Here is an 18468-nt window from a genome sequence, read left to right on the forward strand (position 1 = left end):
ATAATCAGCTGAGAACTCAGGTTTCGGAGTTAGTCAGACTTAGGTTCCATCCTGGCTTTGCCCTTTACTAACAGTGTGGCTTTGTTTCTGTTTCCTCTCCGTGGAATGGGTAAAATTAAATCTACACTAAGGGTAGGGCCGAAGGTGGGGGGCGATTAAATGAGACAACCTATTTACAGTGTTCAACAGGCCAATACATGGTAGGAGCTCAATAAGTCATAGCTTTCAGTATTTTAACAAATCCTTTCAGATTCAGATCAAATGCCATCTCTTCTTGGAAGTCTTTCCTTCCCCTTCTAACTCCCACCTGGGTGAGCTGCCCTGCCTGCACAGCTGCAGCATTATATGCTCACTTCTCTCATAGCAGAGATGTCCCCAACCCCTGGGCCAGGGACCGGTACCAGTCCATGGCCTGTTAGGAGGCAGACCCCCCAGCAGGAGGTGAGTGGTGGGCAAGGGAGCATTACTGCTTGAGCTCCGCCTCCTGTCAGATCAGCGGCGGCATTAGATTCTGATAGGAGCGTGAACCTTGTTGTGAACTGCACGTGCAAGGGATCTAGGTTGCGTGCTCCTTATAAGAATCTAACTGATACCTGACGATCTGAGGTGGAACAGTTTCATCCCAAAACCATCCCCCAATGCTCCTGGTCTGTGGAAAAAAATTGTTTTCCATGAAACTCATCCCTGGTGCCAAAAAGGTTGGGGACCACTATATAGCACACATCACAGTGGTTATAATTAATTCAATAGTGTTTTTGAGTTTCTACCAGATACTAAGTATTGCATATACAGTGATGACAGGAGAAAAAGACTTTGTGATCCCTGTGAGAGCTGGACCCTGTCTTGCCTTTATATCTCTAGCATGGTGCCTGATATACAGTAATTGATTAATATAGACTGACTCATTCAATGAACAAAAGAGCAGACCTACTTTTGTTGTATCTATAGTTTTCATATTCTTTGTGCTTGCATGGCTTTTTGGTTGGACTATTATGTGAATCTGAAGAGGTTCAGCATGTCAATGTTAGCTACTCTTAATGTACACACACCATGCCAGCCTTCCCTAGGTGTAGTGGTCATATCAGGAGGTGAGATCATTCTACTCCTTTCTTTCAGATTCTATGACAAGGTACTTTCTTTGCATGAGGATTCAACAACCCCTGTGGCTAACCCTCTGCTTGCATTTACTCTCATCAAACGCCTACAGTCTGACTGGAGGAATGTGGTACATAGTCTGGAGGCCAGTGAGAACATCCGAGGTAATGAGGAGGAGGGCTGGAGGGTAAGAGAGAAGATTCTATCTGCTGACTCACCAGTCAGGAGAGAGATTCTGTTGGGATGTGATTTCAAAGGGTAATGGAGTAGGTGGGTATTACTTAATATCCTTAGCTCTAGCTAGCACAAAGAATTAGCCCCCCTTGCTAATCGGTTTATATGATTATACATGATACATTATACAATCCTGTGACGAAGTACAAGATAAATCCTTCCATTTATATATGTATAGAAAATAACCGTCTTCTAGTAGTTTCTGTTTCATTAAATTGTCACTACACTGTCATCTATAGCAAGATCACTTTCCCAATTTATTCTGCTTTGTGCTTTAAGAAGTTTGTTGACGGCCAGGCACGGTAGCTCACACCTGTAATCCAGCACTTTGGGAGGCTGAGGTGGACTGATCACTTGAGGTCAGGAGTTCCAGACCGGCCTAACCAACGTGGTGAAACCCCGTCTCTATTAAAAATACAAAAATTACCAGGATGTGGTGGGATTACATGCCTGTAATCCCAGCTACTCGGGAGCTGAGGCAGGAGAATTGCTTGAACCCGGGAGGCAGAGGTTGCAGTGAGCCAAGATCGCACCACTGCACTCCAGCCTGGGGCGACAGAGTGAGACTTTGTCTCAAAAAAAGAAAAAAAAGTGTTGACTTTTGGGCTGGGCGCAGTGGCGCATGCCTGTAATCCCAGCACTTTGGGAGGCTAAGATTGGTTGAGCTCATGAGTTCGAGGCTAGTCTGGGCAATATAGCGAAACCTATTAAAAATACAAAAATTAGCCAGGCATGGTGGCACATGCCTGTAGACTTGGGAAGCTGAGGCACAAGAATCGCTTGAACCCAGAAGGTGGAGGTTGCAGTGAGCTGAGATTGAGATTACACCACTGCACTCTAGCCTGGGTGACTGAGCAAGACCCTGTCTCAAAAAAAAAAAAAAAAAAAAAAGTTTGTTGATTTTGGGAAAGCTAACAGTGAGAAGAGGCTGGGTGCGGTTGCTCATGCCAATAATCTCAACACTTTAGGAGCCTAAGTTGGAAAGATCACTTGAGGCCAGGAGTTTGAGACCAGCTTGGGCAACATAGCAAGACCCTGTCTCTACAAAAAAATGTATTTAAATTAGATGGATGTGATGGCGTGTGCCTGAAGTCCTGCCTACTCAGAAGGCTGAGGTGAGAGGCTCACTTGAACCCAGGAATTCAAGCATGAGCTATGATCATGCCACTGTGCTCCAGCCTAGGCAACAGAAAAAGATCCTATTTCTATTAAAAGAAAGAAAGAAAAGAGAAGAGAAGAGAAGAGAAAAAAAAGAAAAGGAAAGAAAAAGAAGAGTTGTTTCCCTAAAGAGCAAGACTTCTGGAAACATACAGGATAGGACAATATAATGGAGCCGTGTGCCTTAGTTTTTATTCCTCATTCACTCATTCTGAATGTTCCTCGTTCAGAATTGCATTAAGCATCCACCCTGTGCCAGGAACACAAAGACAAATCCAACTTGATCTCGTTAAATATTTGAACAGGTGGGCATGCCTTGCATGTGTTAAATGCCCAACTCCTGTTTCTTGAATGGCAGGTTGATGTTTTTACTACTTTTACAGCTCTGAAGGATGGCTATGAGAAGGTGGAGCAAGACCTTCCAGCCTTTGAGGACCTTGAGGGAGCAGCAAGGGCCCTGATGCGGCTGCAGGACGTGTACATGCTCAATGTGAAAGGCCTGGCCCGAGGTGTCTTTCAGAGAGTCACTGGCTCTGCCGTCACTGACCTGTACAGCCCCAAACGGCTCTTTTCTCTCACAGGGGATGACTGCTTCCAAGTCGGCAAGGTAACAATATTCGAGAGAGGGCCAGTTGCTTGGCTCTGGTTTCTTATGGATGAAATAACTGTGTCCCGATTGCTTTTACTTCTTTTTAATATTTACAGTAAACTTGGAAATTTGATATTTCCATTTTCAGAGAAAGAAAACAAGATTCAGAGAGGGTAAATAACTTGCCCTAAGATTATGCAATTTTAAGTGCAGAACTAAAGCTTGAACCCAGTCTTGACTCCAAATCTCAGGCCCTTTCCATAGTAATAAAGGTGTTTATATGCTTAGGACACTCTTGAGATTGAAAGAGGTGTTATTAATTATGCTAGAACAACAGACATGAACTGGGAAAAATGGTCCTTTGGTCACCGTAACTATAGCACCCGGCCAGTGCATGAACCCTTGGGTAGAAAGGGAAATCAGGGGGTCAGGGACACAAGGTTGGGGAAAAGGATAAGAGATGGTGATGGAAAGGTAGGATCATGGAAACAGCCTTCTGAGACTTTCTGGAATCCAATGCAACATTTCCTAAGCATTTAGAAATACAAAATTAAAGTAGTGTCCAAAATCTAAAGCCATTCGCTTTAACATTACTTAAGGAAATAGACTTCAGAAACAACCCCCCCCCCCATCTGAGGTCTTTAACCGATCTTTGATTATAAGTTGTAATCACACTTGAGATCATTTTGTAATATACTCTTTGCCAGCCTTTGCCATAAAAAGCAATGGAGCAAATCCATTTTAACTTTGAAAGTGTTTATTGCAGTAAGGTGTATTTTTCCTGACACCTACAGTATTTGTCAACAGATCTGGGAGTGGGTCTCATGTGTCCTGATTCCAAATTTTGGGAGTCAGTCTTCCAAATTAAGGCAGAGTGGGTTGCTTGAGTCTCTCTACTTACCGTTTTCTCTTTTCTGGGATCCTGAGCGGAATCAGAGCTCAATCATCATGTTCATGGCTGATTTAAATTTAAGCCAGGTAAATAGTTTGATGTATGGTACTAACATATGCTTCATTAGTGAGGCCTTTCTGAAAGTAAAGCCGTATGTTGAAAATTTAGTAAGTCACTTCCTGGAAGTCTTACTGGCAATCTTTCTTTCTATATTTATTTACTTATTTTGAGAGAGAAAACTTTTCAAATATAAGAAAAGGACATAAAATAATATAGCAAGCAATTATATCTATTATTGTAATGAAAATATGTTCAAATTTTGCTATATTTGTTTCATTTTTTAAAATATATATTTTTAAAAAAAACATGTTACATACAGCTAAAACCCCACTCATCCTCCTTATCACTCACCCCACCCCTTCTGCTCCACCCTTGCCCAGGTAGCCGCGATCCTGAACTATATAGTATATGCCCTTCTGAGTCCAGCTTCTTTCACTCAGCACATTATATCTGTGGAATTCATCCATATTGTATCATTTGTTAGTAGTTGATTTCTCTTTATTGCTGGGTAGTATTCCATTCTATGAATATGCCACAAACTGTTGATCCAGTCTCCTGTTGACAGATTCTTGGATTGCTTCCAGTTTGGGCTACTGTGAATAAAGCTACTGTTAACCTCCTTTTATGTCCTTCTATGGACATTTATTCTCATTTCTCTTGGATGAATACCTGGGAGTGGTATTGCCAAGTCACAGAATAAGCTTCAATAATTATCAACATGTGGCCAAATTTGTTTCATCTATACTTCCCCAATCCCTTCCTCTATGGATTATGAAGTTTCTAGTTTATGAAATTCTTTTTTTTTTCTTAGGGTTTCGCTCTGCCATCCAAGTAAGTACAGTGACACAATCATGGCTCGCTGCAGCCTTGATCAAGAGATCCTCCCACCTGGGGGGCTCAAGTGATCCTCCCACCTCAGCCTCCCAAGTAGCTAGGACTGCAGGTGTGCCCAACCATGTCCAGCTACTTTTTAGATAAGAGTCTCACTGTGTTGCCCAGGATGGTCTCGAACTCCTGACCTCAAGTGATCCTCCTGCCTCAGCCTCTCAAAATGCTGGGATTACAGGCATAAATCACTGCACCCAGCCTATCTTCTGAAATTCTTAATTGTCTAATTCCATCATCATGCTATTGTGTCTGTTGACTCTTGCTCAGGATGGATTATTTCCTGATATAGTTTGTCATGTTTGGGAGCTTATTTTCAGCAGGACATTTTCCCCCTAAGAGAATCCATGTGCCTAGAGTTGTGGGAATATCCCTCCAGAGAGTTTTGGGTGTTCTTCTTCCAGAAACTCTGGTGCTCTCACTGGCCTTAGATCCATTTTTATATTCATTTATTGACATAGGAGTTCCTTAACCATATGAATATTGCAGATTCAAACCCTATACTTACAAGAAGTAGAGGTTCAAAACTGAGAATATTCTTACACAGAGCTAGACAGAAACAAACAAATCTTGTCTCATTAAGGCAGCAGGCAAATTTTTTCTGGTCTACCTTTTCTCCTAAGGTGTAGTTTTTTATAGAATCCAATTTCATGCGGGTGTCTTAGTTTCAGTTCCTGGGCTTGGGGCAGGTCTAAGAACAGCTCTTCTTCTATCCTCATATGGGCATTATAACCCAAGGTTACTGAACACCAAGGTTACTATGATTAACACTCACCCCCATCCTAAGGAACGTCAGCATCTGCTCATAAGCTTATGGTTTGGGCTTTTAGTCCTTTTTTGTTTCTGGTACCTGATATTTTCTGGTTTTTTATTTCTTGAAAATATATAATATAACACTTTCTATAGTTTATTCAAAGTGTCTGAATTTGTGCTCGGAAGGATTCCAGTTATTTCAGTCTACCATATTGCTGGGACTTGAAGTTATTCATGGAAATCTTAATTAAACAAGTTAACTTGTCGTGAAAAGTTCAGTCATTTTAGCATTTTTTAGCTCAATCTTTTACAAATAGGACTTGAGGTGCAGAAAATGAAACAACAGGTTAATGGCAGACTTGAAGGAAAAATGATTTATTATTTAGGCTGCAGAACTGCAATATCTCTAGGATTTTTCTCTGTCAGGAAGTTACACCCTAATTAGATCATTTTGTAAGAGTTCTTCCTAGTCTGTAACTTTACAATTCCATGCTGTCTCCAGTATCAACTTCCAGGAAATTCCACTTGCAGCTCTGGTATTCTAGTTAACTGTAAACTATGAGGAGACAGGAGCTATGTCTGGCACATGTTGCCATGTTGCTGGCATTCCAGCATTTAATACAGAACAGATCCATTGAGCTTCCATAGTATTCCATGTCTGCCTTCGTTATGGTGTCTAATGCATTGTGTTACAATTATTGGCTTACTCACGGGCCCCCTCTTGATTTAAGCTCTTACAGGACAGGGCCACCAGGCACATAGAAAATACTTAGTAAATATTGAATAGATGAATGAATGAATGAATGAATGTAATCCATTCTTCACATTGCTATCAGCAATATCTTCCTAAAAATATGATATTCAAGACTGTAATTTGCTTAGCCCATGCTGCTGTTTCAAGTTTACTTTTTGTTTCTCTTCACCCTAGCTACAGCCACGATGGACTGCTTGAACACATTCTTGCTTTAGATTTCTGTTTCTGCCATTCCCTCATCTTAAAATGCTTTTCTTCCCAGTCTCTGCTCACCGAAATCCTTTTCCTTCTTCAAGGAAGGCCTGTCTCAGATGCTACCTCCTGCATGAAGCTTTCTGAGATTCCCAAGTCTCCTCCCTTCTCTGTGCCACCACAGGATAGTATGCATTTTCCTTGGAGCACTCATGACATTCTGTCCCAAATTAAAGTTAGTTGAGGTCATGTTCTCTTCTCCTTCAGATTATAAATTCCTCAAGCATAAGAACCCTTATGTCTCCTCTCCACCTAATACAATGCATTGTATATAGTAGATGCTTAATAAATTGAATTAAAATGAGTTTGAAATTAAAACCTGCCTTCTTGGATTCCAAAGGTCCTCTTATTCTTTGAATTGTCATTTTCTTTTTCTACCTGTGGAATAAGGCTTTAGCGATGTACTTGTGTTCTGTGTGTTCTGTGTAGGTGGCCTATGACATGGGGGATTATTACCATGCCATTCCATGGCTGGAGGAGGCTGTCAGTCTCTTCCGAGGATCTTATGGAGAGTGGAAGACAGAGGATGAGGCAAGTCTAGAAGATGCCTTGGATCACTTGGCCTTTGCCTATTTCCAGGTAAGGGAATAAGTGAAGCTCACTTTCTTTTATTTTACTAAGTGAAATCCTTTATAGCTGCTTTACAATTTCTAAGCATTTTCACATCTTCATCTGTTTCATCTTCCCAGTAGGACCAAATGTGAGTCAAGCAAGGAAGTTATTTTATCATTTCCATATATCGCATGTGAGGAAACTGAGTCTCCAAAAGACTCTTAACTTGTCACAAAGCTTATAGACCTAGGATTAGACTATTAGTCCAGTGCTCTTTCCAATGCATTGACTACTTTACAATCATTATTTCCCATGTAGGAGGCAGTTTATCACCTGTAGCAGCAGCTGCTTTATTCCCAAATGGTTAGTGGGTTCACAGTAAATGTAGATCACTCTTTTGTGCTCTCAGCAACTCATAATTCATCACAGATATTACCCATGATATTGCCGTGGACAAAGAAGTTTGATTATGAGCTTTTCTCATCTGCAGTTGAGTCCAACTGTAATGTGACTCGTGTCTAGTTACAGAGCTGGAATCACTGTTCTGTAGTACCAGCCACAGTGCCTCCTCCAGGTGTTGTTTTTCCATGGCACTGTTGATCTACTTACTCCCTGGTGTGCCTTATGTAGAAGTTCATTTCCCTAAATAAAGCAGCTGCCAATAAACAAAACTAACCAATAACTGGGTAAGGTATAGCTTTTGTATAGCTAACCCCATTTCCCACCCGAGTTGTACAGTCTTCAAGGGTAGGCTGCAAAAATCTCCATGGAACCAGTTCCCTAGAGTTTCCAAAACTAGTAAACCATTTCTGCTCCCTACCTTTTTTTTTCTTTCCCCCTTTTCTTGAGAAAAGGGAGGAGGATGCGGGTGGTCCAAACCCATGTGTTGCTGCCCAAACAGATTTACTTTCAGTGCAGCAAACAGTCCTGTTCCTTTCATGGAAGTTCCTGGTGAATGGATCTTTGTTGTAAAACTGTGTCTGTGTTGGTCGGGTGCGGTGGCTCACGCCTGTAATCCCAGCACTTTGGGAGGTTGAGGCAGGCGGATCACCTGAGGTCAGGAGTTCGAGACCAGCCTGACCAACATGGAGAAACCCCGTCTCTATGAAAAAAGAAAAAAAAAAATTAGCTGGGTGTGGTGGCACATGCCTGTAATCCCAGCTACTCAGGAGACTGAGGCAGGAGAATCGCTTGAGCTCGAGAGGCGGAGGTTGTGGTGAGCCGAGATTGTGCCATTGCACTCCAGCCTGGGAAACAAGCGAAACTGCTTCTCAAAAAAAAAAAAAAAAAGAAAGAAACAAAGAAAAAAAAAAACAAAAACTGTGTGTGTTCTCTTCCTAACTCTCCTGCTAAATTGCTGTGTGTTAAAGCCAAATAGAATATCTGCGATGTAACAAAGGGTGAGAAGTAATTGAGTTTTCCTAGAGGAAGGAAATGGAAAATCAACATGGAAAGACTCAGAGAAGAGAAACTAAAGCAACTTACCCTGAAAGACGGGGTTTCAAGTGCTGTACCCAATTATGGATTAGTTTTGTTTTGTTTCCCTCTAACCCTGATGGCTTGGATTTCTCTTCTATTCTCTTTCTACATCCTCCTTTGTCTGGTGAAATTCTGTTTATCTTACAAGGCGCAGTTCGAATGTCACCTACTTTGTGAAGTCTTCCTGAGTTCTCACTCCCCAGGCTTTCCTCCTTGGTGCTCTTACAGCACGTTTTTATTCCCCAATAACAGAACACATAAGGCATTATCTTATAGATGGTTTATGTTCCTTCTCACTCCCTAGTAAACTGGAAGTAAATGTCCCCATGGACCTTTCATTATCATATAAAATTTAATGTATTTTATTTCATATATTTTAGTAAAAAAAATTTTAGTAACTGCTAATAATGAGAGATGGTAGAGTACAGTGATTAAGCTGTGGGCTCTGGAATCAGACAGACCTGGTTCAAATGCTATGAAAACATGGGCAACTTAGTTAGCTTCCCTGGGCCTCAATTTTCTTATTTGTAAGAGAGGAATAATGATACTCACCTCAAATGGGTTGCTGTGAGGATTGAGTGAGTTAATACAGGCAAAGCCTTTAACAAAATGCATGCATGGCACATGCTACTTGCTGGATAAATGTCAGCTCTTATTACATGATACATACATGTATATGTTCTCTTTTCATTTAATGTTACTTAGTGTACCTATTTCCAAAGAAACTTAACTGAGACACCAAAAGTAACTCTTTGTTCTTTGTAAAATATAATTTTACTTTATTACAAGGCTTTCAAGTTTTAAAGATATGTGAAATTGTATTTGGTTCTTTTCATCTCACGAAGAGTTTGAAAAGCTATGACCTTAACTTAATATTTGACATTATAAGATATTCATAGATTACTCAAGTATTCCTTGTTAAATGTAGAACAGAGTAATTCATTATATCAAATAATTAGAAACAATATATTTGTCCAACAGTAGTGGAATGGTTATGTTCTCTGTGGTGTATCTTCTGGATGGAATAAAATGCAGCCTTTAAAAATGCTGTCTGTGAAGACTATGTGATGATATCAAAATACTCCTGATAATAGTGTAGAGTGAAACAATCAGGATGTGAAATGTATAAAAATATGCTTATAACTATGTAAAAACTATATATTATCCAAAGTGCTTCAGTCCTTGGATTTTGGTGTAGTAATTTTTTTCCATTTCTCGTATGTTTCATAGTGTGCTGCTTATTGTTTTTACCATTAAAAGTGAATTGTTAATATGCTAAAGTAAAGTGATTGGAATGAAATACATTTCTATCAGTTAGTCATCATTTGGCAACACCCAGAAGAGGACTGCTGGATACCCATCCAGAATTCTGTTCCCCAGATTTGTCTGGAAAGCCCTATTTCCTTTTGACTATGTTGAGCCCAAGGTTGAATGGCTGCAGGGAGAGTTAATTCCTGTGCACTGGGCAATGTTTCCATTTTAGTTCTTTCTTTGCCTTCCTCCACTAACTTTGTGGACTCTGGGAAGAACTAAATCTGGAGAACAAATTATATTTTACTAGGGTTTTATAGTTCCATATTAGGTTAAATATATTTAACTTTGGTTGTGTTATTAAATATAATATAACAAATAACAACACCCTGCAATTACGTGGTTTTGCACGCTCTAAGATTTGAGGGCACTTTAAGAAGGTTTATTTTCATTTATTTTCCTACCTTGCCTGGTAAGGGTGGTCATAAGTCATTAGTAAATGAGGAGACTGGTGAGACCTCATTTGCAGCGAGGCCATAGATCCTCTGCATTTCTGGTCTGCTGTTTCTTTCAGTGAGCCTTGTTATCTACTTATGGTAAGAATATTTTATAGTTTTTTTTTTTAATCCATTTAATGGTTTGTTCAGAGGAGATGTCCTCAGTGAAGTTAATGCTTTCTTTTCCTTTTTTTTTGAAACAGGCAGGAAATGTTTCATGTGCCCTCAGCCTCTCTCGGGAGTTTCTTCTCTACAGTACGTAATGGATAAAAGATAAGCCAGCCACAGGTCTGACTTATGGGGAACTCCCTTCTGCTCCTGCTTTTAATTCCTGCAAGAGAAATACAGCTATCTGTCTTTATTATCTTTTTTTTTTTTTTTTTTTTTTTACGATGTCTTTAAAATCTATACCTCCTGTGGGGGGGCGGTGCGGCATTTTCTGCTCACTGCCTCCTGGGTTCAAGCGATTCTCCTGCCTCAGCCTCCCGGATAGCTGAGATTATAGGCGCCCACCACCACACCTGGCTAATTTTCGTATTTTAGTAGAGATGGGGTTTCACCATGTTGGCGAGGCTGGTCTCAAACTCCTAACCTCAAGTGGTCCCCCCACCTCGGCCTCCCAAAGTTCTGGGATTACAGGTATGAACCACTGTGCCTGGCCCTATCTTTATTATCTTGATTTCATAATCCAGGTCACATTTCAAATTTTGGTGAAATCTTACATACTGTTCAATGCATCGGGGGAAATTTTTAAGTTAGTTGGAAAATGCTGAGAAGATATCAACCTGTCCCTTCCTTCCTCCACCCAATCAATGTTATATTAGTGTTGCTTCAATGGGAAAAAGCCCAGGAGTGGGAGCTAGTTTCTTCAGAGACATTTTAAAGACCCAGATTTTGGAAGCAGACCCAAGAATGAATGAAATCAGTGTGCACTATGNTTTTTTTTGAGATGGCATCTCACTCTGTCACCCAGGCTGGAGTGCAGTGGCGCGATTTCAGCTCACTGCCTCCTGGGTTCAAGCGATTCTCCTGCCTCAGCCTCCCGGATAGCTGAGATTATAGGCGCCCACCACCACACCTGGCTAATTTTCGTATTTTAGTAGAGATGGGGTTTCACCATGTTGGCGAGGCTGGTCTCAAACTCCTAACCTCAAGTGGTCCCCCCACCTCGGCCTCCCAAAGTTCTGGGATTACAGGTATGAACCACTGTGCCTGGCCCTATCTTTATTATCTTGATTTCATAATCCAGGTCACATTTCAAATTTTGGTGAAATCTTACATACTGTTCAATGCATCGGGGAAATTTTAAGTTAGTTGGAAAATGCTGAGAAGATATCAACCTGTCCCTTCCTTCCTCCACCCAATCAATGTTATATTAGTGTTGCTTCAATGGGAAAAGCCCAGGAGTGGGAGCTAGTTTCTTCAGAGACATTTTAAAGACCCAGATTTTGGAAGCAGACCCAAGAATGAATGAAATCAGTGTGCACTATGTACGCAAGAAGGAAAGTGACTCAGCAGGATTGCTCAGTTCAGCTGCTCACAGAGAGATGCCAGTTTTTCCCTTTAAGTCAGGTCTCCCTCTGTGATGCATGCATCCTGCCCAGCCAGTGGGTCACATAATTCAGCATCATCCCCCCTTCAGGGAGTCCCTTGCTAACAACAAAATGAGTTAAACAGGAGGGAGATGCTTCCTAACTCAGCTATCTGCTTGGAAATGTTTGCTTCAAAGTTATATGTGTATATTTGCTTAACATTTTAGTGGTAGATGGCTTCCTAGGTTTTACTTTAATACAGTATTTATTTGTTTTGTTTTGCTTTTGCTTTTAGGGGTGTGGTTTTTTTTCTTTGTTGTTTGTTTTTTGGTTTTGTTTTTTGAGACAGAGTCTCGTTCTGTCACCCAGGCTGGAGTGCAATGGTGCGATCTTGGCTCACTGCAGTCTCTGCCTCCCAGGTTCAAGTGATTCTTGTGCCTCAGCCTCCCAAGTAGCTGGGATTACAGCCATGTGCCACCATGCCCAGCTAATTTTTATGTTTTTAGCAGAGAGGGGGTTCTGCCATGTTGGCCAGACTGGTCTCGAACTCCTGGCCTCAAGTGATCCACCTGCCTTGGCCTCCCAAAATGCTGGGATTACAGGCATGAGTATTTAGTATTTAGATACTAAAATGAGATACAAAAATCACTATTTTGTTTTAATATTTATAAAGTATTTCATATAGGACTTTACAATTGCATGTATACATAACTTTTTAATGAATCAATTTAGTAACATTATTCCCTTCTGATAATTTAGCAAACAGTAGGATAAGGAAGTAGCTGTATATCTACAAACACATGAGTAGTTAGTGGTACAAACAAAATTATAATCCAAACCTTTTTATTTCTTTGCACTTGATCTATTAAATTTTTTGCTATCCACCCAAATTGTGTGCTTTTATAGGTGGATAATAGAACATGGCAAGTTGAGATTCCCAGTTTTATTTCTGGCTTTGCAATATTTTCACTGGGGTTTGGGCTTGTAATTTCCATTCTCCAAAACTTCATTTCTTCTCTTATTAAAACAGAATGGTAATTTCTGCCCCTTCCTTTCCTCCTTTGCCAGGGTGATGCTTGTGGTTAGAAGCACACTGGGTTCCTCAGAGAAAGATGCTTTGGGAGCCTTAGAACAATTCAGCATCTCCTTCTGAGATGCATTGAGAGTCATGCAAAGAGACCAGCAGGCCATGGGTAGCTCTGCCAATGCATGGGGCAACTTGCAGCCAAAGTGGGTACAGACAGGTGGGCATGAACAAGACACAAGATTTATTGGGTTTCCCAAGGGCCCTGTGGGAATCCAGTCTAGAGCCAAAGTCTAGAGTCCCTCTGCCCCATACTTCTTTGCTCTGGGTCTAGGCCAGTTAGGAGATTTGAAAGATCTAGTGGAGCCAGGAATGAATTAGCTTCCGATTCTCTGGGGAAGAATAGGTTGGGTCCTTTTGCAATAGGCTTTGGCTTTCTGGACTTCTCTTTCATTGCACTTATCATATTTTGTTGTAAGTGATAATTTAATGTCCTTTTTCTCCATTAGACTCTAAATTCTGGGAGGTCAGCCTGTAGCACAGTATCTGGTACATAGTAGATGTTCATTGAAGATTTACTGAATGGATGGGTGAAAGAATCAATGAATGAATGAATGAAGCTTCATCTTCCCCATATACACCATCACACTATCCCAGAGCAGCCATCCTCATGAGCCCTTGGCCTAAGAGTTTTAAGTTCCACTTTGCTTCCTAAAGCCCTTTGCACCTTTGCATCTTCAAAGGTGCAAAGGACTTTGGGTACTTAAAAAAAAAAAAAAAACAGGTACTTTAAAAAAAAATACCAGGTACTCTTCTGGGAGTGAGGGCTTTGTGTCCTCCTGTGCGTTGACATGAGGAGTTATTCAGGAGATCCAGTTGCCCATCTTGTGCAGCAGTGAAGCTGGAGGAAACCTTGGTGGCACTTCCTGCGGCCAGTGTTTGTTAATCCCTATTTTATATTCCCTGCTCTGATTTCTTCCAGGCCCAGATAATAAGAGGATGGCCAGGAATGTCTTGAAATATGAAAGACTCTTGGCAGAGAGCCCCAACCAGGTGGTAGCTGAGGCTGTCATCCAGAGGCCCAATATACCCCACCTGCAGACCAGAGACACCTACGAGGGGCTATGTCAGACCCTGGGTTCCCAGGTAGGATTCCTCAGGGAAAGAGAAAGGGGGAGAGGCCTGGCTAGAGTGTGAGAAACTAGAATTGGGATAACATGAGGGGATAGAGCTGATGCATTAAAAACAATAAAGCTCACTTGGGCAGCATCAGAGTGACCACATTCTGTATCTCTTGCATTCCAATTTTTTTATGCCATAGTTCCCCTAAGTGGAGTTTTGCTCCTAGACGCTTCTTCTCTTGTGCTTATCCTATTCTTTCTTTCCAGCCCACTCTCTACCAGATCCCTAGCCTCTACTGTTCCTATGAGACCAATTCCAATGCCTACCTGCTGCTCCAGCCCATCCGGAAGGAGGTCATCCACCTGGAGCCCTACATTGCTCTCTACCGTGACTTTGTCAGTGACTCAGAGGCTCAGAAAATTAGAGAATTTGCAGAACCATGGGTGAGTGTCCTGAGAACCCGCCAAGAATTTCTCTTTGTGTCTTCACATGCCTGGAGTTCAGGAGTGTTCAGAATAGGCAACCTGAACAACTAGACACCTCAAAGAGCTAAGGAGTTCAGAATGCCAACCATTCCATAAAACTAATCCATGGTGGAAAAAAATCACAATAGTGCTTGCCTCTGGATGGAAAGAATTAACTGGATGACGTGCAAGAGGATTCTCTGGGGTATTGAAAATGTGCTCTCGATATCTTGTTAGAGACATGGTACATATGGCTGTATGCATTTGTCAAAACTCACCAAATGGTCCACTTGAGACCTGTGCATATCCTTGTATGTAAGTTTAACCTAAGAAAATGCAAATATAAAAGAACACTTCAAAAGTGTCAACCATTCCATATAATCGGTAGAGGTGGGGAAAAGGGTGAAATGACAGCGGCAAGGAGTAAAATCCTAGCACATATTTACAGAGTTAGAGTAGAAAGCTGAACTTCATTATTTGTTAAAAGGGAAACTGAGGCCCAGAGAGGGGAAGGGACTTGTTAAGGTCACACATGTAGCTAGAGCCACAGCTAGAACTTAGAGGTACAGTAGTCCCCCTTATTTGCAATTTTACTTTCTGTGGTTTCAGTTATTCTCAGTTTAGTACAATAAGATATTTTAAGAGAGAGAGGTCATTTTCCCGTAACTTTAATACAGTATATTATTATTATTATTCTATTTTATTATTGTTAATCTCTGTGCCTCATTTATGAATTATAAATTATAACATAGAATTATAAATTAAACTTTGTGCTTCAATTATAATCATGATTATAATTTCGTTTTAAAAAGAACCAAAGGAGGCCAGACTGGTCAGGGCTAGCGGGCCCAACAAAGGTGCAGGGCTTCAACTGAGTCTTCAAAGATGGGCAGGATGTGCCGAGAGAGAGAAGTGATGAGTGAATGTGCTTTGGGAAAGGGACAGTGACTAGGAAGCAGAGATATTCAACACAAGCCACTGAGGCATCTGTCTTCAGTTCCCATGGGGGAGCCACTACCACGTGAGCCCAGGGCTGATTCCTGGGAGAGCCACAGACCAGACAGGCATCAGCAGCCCCAGCAAGACTCTTCTAGGGGAAGGAAGTGTGCCAAGGTCTGTGCATGCCAAATGGACGACATGGCCGTGAACGATTAAATAGACATCTCTGGGTGGGTCACTTCTCCTGTTTCCATGACAACAGGGCTGTTTTAAGGAAAAATTTAGTTATAATTTAGTTATAATGTAATTATGATTATAATTAAATTACAATCATGATTAAATTAAATTTTGATTAAAGCCATCCCACACTGTCTTCACTCAGAGACCCAGCCTGACAGAGCAGCCTCTATACGGGACATTGCCAGTCTCATGGAAAAGGAAAAAGACAAATGGCAAACATAAGCTGGCTCATAAAGCTTCTGCGTGGAAGTGCCAGATGTTACTTCCACCCATGTTTTGTTGGTCAGAGCAAAGCATGTGGCCACTACTGCAGTCAACAGCGAGGTTCTAATTCTTCGACAGGGAAAGCACTGCAAGTCACCAAGCCAAGCTGGATGTCAATGGGAAGAGGACATTTAATCTTCCATTTGGAAGCGTGCTAAATATTAAAAAATAATGCACCTCTATAAGCATGTTGCCTCTTTAAACATATTGTCTCAGAATTATTTCTGTCAAGCCAGACATTGTGCCCTTAACATGTGCAGTTCATCCAGGCAGCCGTTAGTCATTCATCAAGAGAATAGAGCCCACTGTGTGCCAGACACTGGCCTGAGTGCTGGGCTTTTACAGTGAGATGAAGTATTGGTTCTTTCCTCTTGGGAACTTAGTGCACAATGGGGAAAAACAAATATTTACACTAAACTATGATACATGCTATCATAGAGGTGTGTGCAGGGAGTTGTACTATGCACATAAAAAAGGGAGGCTTCCTCTAAAGAAAAGGCAATTGGGTGAAGAACAGATGGGTAAGGGAGGAAGAATCAGGGAAGGCTTCACTGTGGAGGTGACATCTATCAGAGAAAGAAGGTGGCAAGGGGTATTCCAGAAAGACAAAACAGTATGTGCAAGGGCAACAGTATGTGATATGTGGTATGTTCAGAGACTGGGCAGAAACTTGGTGGCTGAAGTGTGCAAGGGATGGGGGCGAGAAGTAATAGGAGATGAGGCTAGATGTGAGACACCATTAGCAGATGCTATAAATGCCATGCCAGGGAGTTTGGATTTTATCCTTTAGGCAGCAGGAGAGCTGTTGGACAGTTTTAATGGGAGAGTTGCATGATCATGTCTGATTTTTAAGAAAGATTGTGACAGCAGACATGGATTGGAGGGAGAAGAGAAGCAATCATCATTTCATCTAAAAGCCCCTCCAGGACAGTCTAGAATCTTTGCACAGAAGTTTTTTGAGATAATTAAGCCCCACTGGTGAATTGGAGCAAACAGGTTCAGCTTTGCAGTGAGCCAGCAGTAGTAGCTTTTGTCCAACAGCTACATTTTGCTTAGAACAGCCCTGTTACCATGGTAACGGGAGAAGTGACCCACCCAGAGACGTGGATTTAAATGTTCATGGCCGTGTCGTCCATTTGGCATGCACAGATCTTGGCACACTTCCTTCCCCTAGAAGAGTCTTTCTGGGGCTGCTGATGCCTGTCTGGTCTGTGGCTCTCCCAGGAATCAGCCCTGGGCTCACGTGGTAGTGGCTCCCCCATGGGAACTGAAGACAGATGCCTCAGTGGCTTGTGTTGAATATCTCTGCTTCCTAGTCACTGTCCCTTTCCCAAAGCACATTCACTCATCACTTCTCTCTCTCGGCACATCCTGCCCATCTTTGAAGACTCAGTTGAAGCCCTGCACCTTTGTTGGGCCCGCTAGCCCTGACCAGTCTGGCCTCCTTTGGTTCTTTTTTTAGAGCACCTTTTAGAGCCACATACAATTACCTATTCCTCCTCTGAACTCTAAGCTTTTTCTCACCGGTTGTTTGGTACTTAATTTTTAAATGTATTCTGCCTTTTATGTGTTGTCTGACATCACCGACAGTTTCCTGGGTCAGCATCCTGTTTCCCCAGTCAGATTGTAAACTAGCAGGCATCATCTTTCTGCAAATGCCTTGCCCATGTTCTTCCCATTGCTGCCAGAGTAGTCTTTAAAAGCTCAGGTCTGACCACTCAAGCCCTTGCTGAAACTCTTTAATGGGTCACTTTTGCCCTTGAGTGCTTACAAGTCTCCATGGCCTGGCTGCTGCCAACCCCTTCCACCACATCTCCCCCAGCACTTGATGCTCCAGCTGCACACTCTTCTGTCTGCCTGGAATGAGCTGCCCTTGACTTCTCACCCGTATGATTCCAGTGTGTCTCGTGGACATCCTGGAAAGACTTCCTGTCCCTCATAAGAAGGGGCTATGTGCCCCTCTCTGTATTTCCATGGCATTCTATACTTACCTATTATGGCCCCATTAGATGTCTTAGGGGCAGGGACATTGTCTGGGTTAACATATTGTTTTTCCAGGGCCTAGCACAGTGCTTAGCACAGAGAACAACCAATAAATATTTGTTCCAAAAAATGAGTGACTGGTACATGGACAATTAATGATTGTTACAGGAATTAAGTATAAGGTGGCTTCTTAATTTGGAGTGGAGAAAGGATTCCTTAGGTTTTTTTTCTTTTTCTTTTTTTTTAACCATTGATTTGGCCCTAAAAGAACAGAAGGGAGCATCTCTCTTCTGTGAGTCTCTCCTCTACAAATGGCTCAGGACAGCACACCAGGGACAATGGATAGAGGCAACATCAATCCCCTTCTGATTTCCTGCTTCATAAGATTGTAGAGCCACATGATGAGAGGAACTCGCAAGCACATGTTGTTCCTGTGCTGCATTTTATAG

General features: G+C 41.8%; 1 protein-coding gene across 10 annotated transcripts in view; it reads left to right on the forward strand.

Annotated features, from left to right (window-relative positions):
* Window positions 1-18468, forward strand: part of P4HA3 (prolyl 4-hydroxylase subunit alpha 3) — a 45210-nt gene that overhangs the window by 6162 nt on the left and 20580 nt on the right. For all 10 annotated transcript variants that reach the window (XR_001887865.1, XR_001887864.1, XM_017885228.1 and 7 more), the window contains exons 2-7: window positions 1117-1259; window positions 2871-3094; window positions 7102-7251; window positions 10655-10706; window positions 13990-14153; window positions 14396-14572. Coding sequence is in view for 8 of the 10 variants with exons in the window: in XM_017885228.1 (XP_017740717.1) it covers window positions 1117-1259; window positions 2871-3094; window positions 7102-7251; window positions 10655-10706; window positions 13990-14153; window positions 14396-14572 (910 nt within the window). In the remaining 2 variants the exon portion in view is untranslated. The remainder of the gene's footprint in view (window positions 1-1116; window positions 1260-2870; window positions 3095-7101; window positions 7252-10654; window positions 10707-13989; window positions 14154-14395; window positions 14573-18468) is intronic.

This window comes from Rhinopithecus bieti, unplaced genomic scaffold, assembly GCF_001698545.2.
Source record: "Rhinopithecus bieti isolate Rb0 unplaced genomic scaffold, ASM169854v2 scaffold_14549, whole genome shotgun sequence".
Taxonomy (NCBI): Eukaryota; Metazoa; Chordata; class Mammalia; order Primates; family Cercopithecidae; genus Rhinopithecus; species Rhinopithecus bieti.